At 48.9% G+C, this 8,011-nt stretch overlaps 1 protein-coding gene across 1 annotated transcript; it reads left to right on the forward strand.

Annotated features, from left to right (window-relative positions):
• Window positions 1-7,682, forward strand: TBR1 (T-box brain transcription factor 1; the record flags this gene model as incomplete). Its single annotated transcript, XM_080927995.1, has 6 exons — window positions 1-692; window positions 1,261-1,408; window positions 1,922-2,059; window positions 2,605-2,763; window positions 3,837-3,898; window positions 6,827-7,682. The coding sequence occupies 6 exons, from the start codon at window positions 1-3 to the stop codon at window positions 7,680-7,682; spliced, it is 2,055 nt and encodes a 684-aa protein (XP_080784121.1).
• Window positions 7,683-8,011: the final 329 nt, after the last annotated feature.

An 8,011-nucleotide genomic window follows, 5' to 3' on the forward strand; every position in this document is an offset into this window, starting at 1 on the left:
ATGCAGCTGGAGCATTGCCTGTCTCCTTCTATCATGCTCTCCAAGAAATTTCTCAATGTGAGCAGCAGCTACCCACATTCGGGCGGATCTGAGCTTGTCTTACATGATCATCCCATTATCTCGACCACTGACAACCTGGAGAGAAGTTCACCTTTGAAAAAAATTACCAGGGGGATGACGAATCAGTCAGATACAGACAATTTTCCTGACTCCAAGGACTCACCAGGGGACGTCCAGAGAAGTAAACTCTCTCCTGTCTTGGACGGGGTCTCTGAGCTTCGTCACAGTTTCGATGGCTCTGCTGCAGATCGTTACCTCCTCTCTCAGTCCAGCCAGCCACAGTCTGCGGCCACCGCTCCCAGTGCCATGTTCCCGTACCCCGGCCAGCACGGACCGGCGCATCCCGCCTTCTCCATCGGCAGCCCCAGTCGCTACATGGCCCACCACCCGGTCATCACCAACGGAGCTTACAACAGCCTGCTGTCTAACTCTTCGCCGCAGGGCTACCCCACAGCCGGCTACCCCTACCCACAGCAGTACGGCCACTCCTACCAAGGAGCCCCTTTCTACCAGTTCTCCTCCACCCAGCCTGGGTTGGTGCCCGGCAAGGCGCAGGTATACCTGTGCAACAGGCCACTTTGGCTGAAATTTCATCGGCATCAAACGGAGATGATCATCACTAAACAGGGAAGGTAATGCTACTTTCTTGGCTGCCGCTGTTCCAGGCGTGACCCTGGGCGAACGCACCCAAGTTGTGACCGCCGGGCAGCGACTATGTGGGGTCGGGGAGCGGAGTGGAAAGGCGCTCGGGTGCGTCCTGGAGTTGGCTGGTTTTGGAAAAGGGGAAAGTGGAAGGGATGATAACCACCGCGGTGCTGTTGGTGGCGGGGAACCTGCAGTGTGAATGCTGCCGGGCCCGGAGAACCAGTCTGTGGCTGGAGCAAGACGAAGAGCCCTGGTCGCCGAACAGGCGTTCAGAGCGACTCAGCAAAGCTGGCCTGTGCCGACAGGTGGAGAAGCAGGCCAACCGGCTCTCCACCGAGCACTGATACCCACTCCAGAGCGCTCGCTGCGCCCTGACTTCGGCCCTGCGTCTTCCCTTCTCCCGCTAGCCCCTTCTAGATCAGCAAACATTCGTTCAGACACGCGGCGAGGACAAGTTTTGCTTAGCTTTCCTGGCGCCCCGCTTCTTGCATTTAATCTTTAACATTTATTTTCTTCCCCCCCCCCTTGTTTTCTGTCTCTTTTTAATCTAAACAGGCGCATGTTTCCCTTTTTGAGTTTTAACATTTCTGGTCTCGATCCCACCGCTCATTATAATATTTTTGTGGATGTGATTTTGGCGGATCCCAATCACTGGAGGTTTCAAGGAGGCAAATGGGTTCCTTGTGGCAAAGCGGACACCAATGTGCAAGGCAAGTCCTTCCAATTAACACGTTTTCTTGACACTTATTTAGGTGAGAATGATTAATTAAAGCCTTTTGTGGACTGGCTCGAGCGACTTTTTAAAACAGTCGGCCAATGACTTCCTAAAGAAGAGAGGGACAGGGGACAGACTGAGTGGCAAGAAAGGGGAGGATTATGCAAAAGCTATTTTAATCATTCCCAGTTAATGGGAAGAAATCGCAGCTTAAAAAAAAAGCCCAGCTAATGGTCCTCTCTGTGAAGGTGTGTGTGTGTGTGTGTGTGCGTGTGTGTGTGTGTGTGTGTGTGTGTGTGTGTGTGTGTGCACGCGCGATGTGGTACAGAGTTGGGACTGGACAGTAAAGCTACTTTAATAATCCCCAGTTAAGAGAAGAAAGTATGCACCCCCCCCCAATAATAGGTAATGGGTTTCATTGTGAAGTGAGGTGTATGTGTGTGTGTTTCATGTATTAGGAGTTGGGGCTGGGCAGTGCTCTGAGCAGCATATGTAAACAAGCTATTTCTTTATCAAGGAAACCGGGTCTATATGCATCCGGATTCCCCCAACACTGGGGCTCACTGGATGCGGCAAGAAATCTCGTTTGGAAAATTAAAACTTACCAACAACAAGGGAGCATCAAACAACAATGGGCAGGTCAGTTTCTCTCTCTCTCTCTCTCTCTCTCTCTCTCTCTCTCTCTCTCTCTCTCTCTCACACACACACACACACACACACCCTTCTTTAGTTTACTGCAGCAAGAAGCACGGTAGAATTTATTTCCATCAATGAAGACTTCAAAAACCACAATTCTTCCTCCCCAAATTATATTTCATCCATAAAGTTGTTCTCTTAGCCTCATATCTGACCTTATTCTGGAATTCACCTTTCCAAAATCAAATACCGGTTGATTTTGAAAGGAAACAGACTTGAGATTTGTAGGTTGTGAAAAATCTTTGTTCCTCTTCTAAGAACTAGTGGAAAGGGACAGAAGGTTGTCATTCGGGCTTCGTTTTCCCCAGTGCCCAGAGAATCCTGGCTTCCAAAGGTACCCAGGCCAGTGTGTCCTGGCCACCCTGTCACCAGGAGGCGAGTGCCACAGCCAGTCTGGAACAGCGGCCTCCAGTTGGCCCAGAGCGAGCCCCGGGGCTGGTGCGAACAGGCGCGCGGTTAAGGCGCTCTCCTTTCTCTTCACCGGACAGATGGTGGTTTTACAGTCCCTGCACAAGTACCAGCCACGTCTGCACGTGGTGGAAGTGAATGAGGATGGCACAGAGGACACCAGCCAGCCAGGCCGCGTCCAGACCTTCACTTTCCCGGAGACTCAGTTCATCGCTGTCACCGCCTATCAGAACACGGATGTAAGGAGGCTGGGGCTGGGCACGGGAGTGGTACCTACATATCCTCAGTCCTCCATTACTGTGCGCAGACTAGCCTAGGCCAGAGCTGGCCCTACAGCACAGTTTAGGGTAGGGCTAGGGGCCTGCTAGGCCCTTCCTCCAGACACCAAGCTGGTGGGAAAGCTCGAGATGCCGACCCGACCCGTGTCCCAGCTGTGTTTTGGATACCTATTTCTAGGACCAATGCTTTTCCAGCTTTAGCTTGGTCCTTAAACTAGAATACGTTAAAATGTGCATTTTCTTCTTTTCAAAAATGTCTTTCCCCCACCCCCTCTCTCAGGAAACAGGCAGATCTACCCCGTGAATTCTATTAGCAAGCTATGAAATCTAAAACAAAATGTTTCTAAAATCTCAGAACTGGTGGATAAAATGAACAGATACTACTGTTCTGGGAGTTCAAAACAGAAAAGAGAGTACATATAGGCTCATTCGTAGACATGAAATGTGTGAATGCCAACAAAGTAAAATTACGGGGACGGATGGAGTTTTCTAGCAGGTGAACTTTCAAAGTATTTGCAAAAGTTGGTTTTTACTCGCTGTTGTGACTCTAGAGGTATAAAAGTTCTATGTTTCTATGTTTTGTCATGGAAGTGAAAATTATTCAGAAATGAAACAATTATTTCACGTCAACCTAATTTTAAGATGCAGTTCACAGTTTTTGTTTGCTTGTGTGTGTGTATTGAGAATCAAAATTAGCCCATTTAAAAAAAAATCTCTGGTTAAACTCTTGAAAACAGTAATGAGTTAAAAGTTTTTAAGCGGTTTTAAAATGACTATTTGAATCAAATTATAGCACACAGGAGTGGGAACTGAAATGCTTTTAGGTATTATTAATTTAAACCTGGTTCTCATAACATTCCCAATCTTTTATCACTTTCTTTTCCTGCTAGTCTCTTCAATTTTTGTTAGAGAACTTTGCTATTTAATGACTCAGTAGGCCCAGGCCCCTGCCAATGACAGAAGATGTACTCTCAAGCACACACCTTCCTGTGTGGAAGATGAGGTCACAAACACTCTTTCTTTTATTTTTTCAGATTACACAACTAAAAATAGATCATAACCCCTTTGCAAAAGGATTTCGAGATAACTATGACACGTAAGTAGTTTTACATTTTTTTTCTCAGATAGCTGCTGAATTGGCCATTAGCTTAGGGTATTGTTGTGTTTAAGGATTCTGAAAGTCAAAATTCGTGAGAAAATTATCCGAGATCCTCTCTTCCTTATTTTGTTGGTTCTCCCTCTGGTGACCTCATGGCTTGGTATTTGTGTGATTTTGGTTAAAAGTTTCCTGCACTCATTTGTAGCTTTCTTTCAAATTCCAAAGTTATTGGTGGCCTCTGGTGTTGGCTGGCTGGGGAAGCTGCCCTGGTTCCCCCCAGTACATGCTGTGTGTGTAGCTGCAGATGCTCAGCCTAGATTGTCTGTCTGAACCGGGCAATTCTGCCTGAAAGTGCATGTGACTCTGGCAGTGGTTACAGTCTTCTTGGCATATGTGACTTTTCCAAGTTTTATGTGAAAACATTTCCTGTGAAGTTTACTATGGACTGAATAAAAATGTGCATTCACCAGGCAAGTTTGTGAGCAGAACTTAACTTACAGTCACTGCAGGCTCTGGGCAACACTGAGATATGGTTGCCTCTTATTTGTAAGCTTCAGAAGAAAAAAAGTCTTCTTACCTTTTTGCATCTGTGGTTTAATTAAATGTGTTGGTTCCCTTTTCTTCAGATACCCTTTCCTATCTCTGTGTCTTTTTCAGAGCAAGGCTGTCCTCTGGGACAGCTGTAGGTGCAAACTGAATGTTGTCTAGATTTGTTTTGGGATTTTCATTCAGAGACTATATAGTCCTAAGAGTTTTCAGATAGTGTCATACAGCAAAAGGTAAAGTGGGATTGCGCGATTCACCTACTTTTTTTTTTATGACTACAAAACATACAGGAAAATATGTACTTTCATTTTCTGACTTTGGGATGGAACAAAAGACTTGAAGTCTCTGACTAGGAATAGATTAAATGTGTGGGGGAAAGAGACAGGTAGCCCTTTATCCCATTCCAAAGATGTCCAACTGAGAAAACCAGTGATATCTCCTAGCTTCAACTTTCTTATGTGTCCCCCAAAAGCAGTTCAAAGGAACTCAGCCTCATGAATATGATTCTCTGGAATAAAACTTTGTCACTCCGGGTCTTAAAATATGAAGAAAAAGGTGAGCCCAATATAGTGGAAAGAACATGGCCCAAGCGACTAGGAATGTGGAAGATAGTTATGTAGATTTTGAGCTTTTAATTCGGGTAAGAACATCTGTTCATAGTATTTATTTGCACAAATCAATTCAGTAATCCCAAGTGGTCTGAAACCTGGACGGGCTTCTAAGGTATCTTTTTCAGACTGCTTTTTAATAATATATCTATATTGTGGTGGTAAACAGAGAAAGTACCCTGCTAAATGTCTCCCTCTACTTTTTTTCTTTTTATTTGAAACTGGAATTAAGTTTCAGGAGAGGAATTTGGGGGGGGGGATGTTGGGGGATAAATAGAATGCACCTGAGTAAATCATCGCTACTCTCCTCTGCCCCCTTTCCTGTAGCTGACTTCTGTTGGATAAGCCCCCCCTTTTCTTAAACCCATGTAAGTTTCTTATCTGTACAAAAGGAACCCCTGGGTCTGGGGAATGAGAGAGAGTTGAGTAGATTTAACAATCTCTTTCCTCCTTAAGGTTGGTATTGTGGGCCTTGTTTGATCAGAGAGCAATGTGGGAGGGCATAAGAGTTCAGAGGATCCTAGAAGGTTGCTTGGCCACACCCTGGGGAGTTTTCTCTCCTTGGGGTTAAGATCTGACAATACTGTGGCACTCTTTCAAACAGTGTGTTGACTAAAGATGCAAACACTTATGTGTGAGCTAAATAAAGAGTGAGATATGAGTGTGTGCGTGTGAGGAAGCACCATCCCACCTCAGTTCTAATGGGATCTCCTAGGCCCATTAATCAATATTTATTTTATCTAAAGTAATTCCCTTGATTAGTGGACAAATTCTCAAACTTTCCGTTGCCTCGGTTTCCTCATCAGGAAAGTAGAGTCATACATAACACCTAAGAGGATTGTTGTGAGCGACATCAATCTATCTGTGCTCATGTAAATAATTTCTATCTGTATAGTCAGGCACATCTCAGTTCTGTGAGGGTTAGTTAGATGTAATTTGTGGTAGGTTGTTGGTAGGTTGTTTGATGGAGGGTGATAACTGTAAATTTCTCCAGAGGGCCATTCTCTTCCACTTTTTCTTCTCGCATGGGCCAAAAGCTGGGTAGAAAAGATGAAAGTAAAGTACACTCCTTTCTAAAGACTTTTATTGATCCATGAGTATTTCTTCCAAGAAGTAGTTTGTTTTGCTTGCATTGGGAGAGGTGGGAGTTATAAGGGCTTCCATAAGGGGAAGACAAAAAGAACCTTAGAGGATTCTGCAGCAATCCTCTAGGGCTCTGAAGTCCAGTGGAAATCAGCCTTTGAGGATATTGCCTGGACATATAGGTCCCCGGGGATTTCTTAATCTACCTAGAAAAAGAAAAGGAATCTGAACAACTCAGTTGGACCTAGGAGGTCTTAAATGGGTGGAGAGAGTGGATCACTTGCTTAGAAATTTCACTCAGAAATTTGTCAGAGAGGAAAGGCCCAACGGGCAAATAGCACCTTGGTGCCTGGATAACACTGCCAGAGTGTGATCACGATGCGGGCTAAGTGGATTTAGGCCCCATCTTGGTTCGGGTACATTTAGCAGGAACAGGGGATGATGGACATCTTCCACCCTTCACTTTGCATCCTGCTCAGGTTTCAGCAGATGAACTGGTGGTATCTGTGCACTTTAGGCCAGGGAACTTGCGGGTGTGTGACCTTCTGCCATCCTCATCCTGTATGGCAAGCTCGATCTACAGCTAGAAGGTGTGCGGGTGGGCAAAAACTAGAGGTGGCTTTCCCTCCAGGACCCTAAAGGGACCTCCGCGCCACCCCTCGGTTCTTTCTGTCTCCCTCCCCCCTAGGATCTACACGGGCTGCGACATGGACCGCTTGACCCCGTCGCCCAACGACTCCCCGCGCTCGCAGATCGTGCCCGGCGCCCGCTACGCCATGGCCGGCTCTTTCCTGCAAGACCAGTTCGTGAGCAACTACGCCAAGGCCCGCTTCCACCCGGGCGCCGGCGCGGGCCCCGGGCCGGGCACGGACCGCAGCGTGCCGCACACCAACGGGCTGCTGTCCCCGCAGCAGGCCGAGGACCCGGGCGCGCCGTCTCCGCAGCGCTGGTTCGTGACGCCGGCCAACAACCGGCTGGACTTCGCGGCCTCGGCCTACGACACGGCCACGGACTTCGCGGGCAACGCGGCCACGCTGCTGTCGTACGCGGCCGCGGGCGTGAAGGCGCTGCCGCTGCAGGCCGCGGGCTGCACGGGCCGCCCGCTCGGCTACTACGCCGACCCCTCGGGCTGGGGCGCGCGCAGCCCCCCGCAGTACTGCGGCGCCAAGTCGGGCTCCGTGCTCCCCTGCTGGCCCAACAGCGCTGCGGCCGCCGCGCGCATGGCCGGCGCCAACCCCTACCTAGGCGAGGAGGCCGAGGGCCTGGCGGCCGAGCGCTCGCCGCTGGCGCCCGCCGCCGAGGACGCCAAGCCCAAGGACCTGTCCGACTCCAGCTGGATCGAGACGCCCTCCTCCATCAAGTCCATCGACTCGAGCGACTCGGGGATTTACGAGCAGGCCAAGCGGAGGCGGATCTCGCCGGCCGACACGCCGGTGTCCGAGAGCTCGTCCCCGCTCAAGAGCGAGGTGCTGGCCCAGCGGGACTGCGAGAAGAACTGCGCCAAGGACATAGGCGGCTACTATGGCTTCTACTCGCACAGCTAGGCCGCCAGCCCGCTCACCCCGTGCCCCCTGGCCCCTCAGCTCGGCCCCACGTCCTCCTCCCCTGGCCCGCTCTTGCGCACTCGCTCTTTCACTTGACCCTCGATGACCGTCTGCGGGGATAAGTGCAGGTCTCCCACTATGATTTTAAAACTCTTTTTCTTTCCCCTTTCTTTTTTTTTTTCTTTCTTTCTTTCTGCACAGCCATCTCTGCAGTTAGCGCACCGACCTTGAACCTGGCTGTAAACCTTGTGGTTTTCCAACTTTTCGTCTGTGAAGTTATGATCCTCCCCGTCTTTCTTTTTAATTTCTCTCTCTCTCCTTACCCCCAT

This window comes from Micromys minutus, assembly GCF_963924665.1.
Source record: "Micromys minutus genome assembly, chromosome: 13".
Lineage (NCBI taxonomy): Eukaryota > Metazoa > Chordata > Mammalia > Rodentia > Muridae > Micromys > Micromys minutus.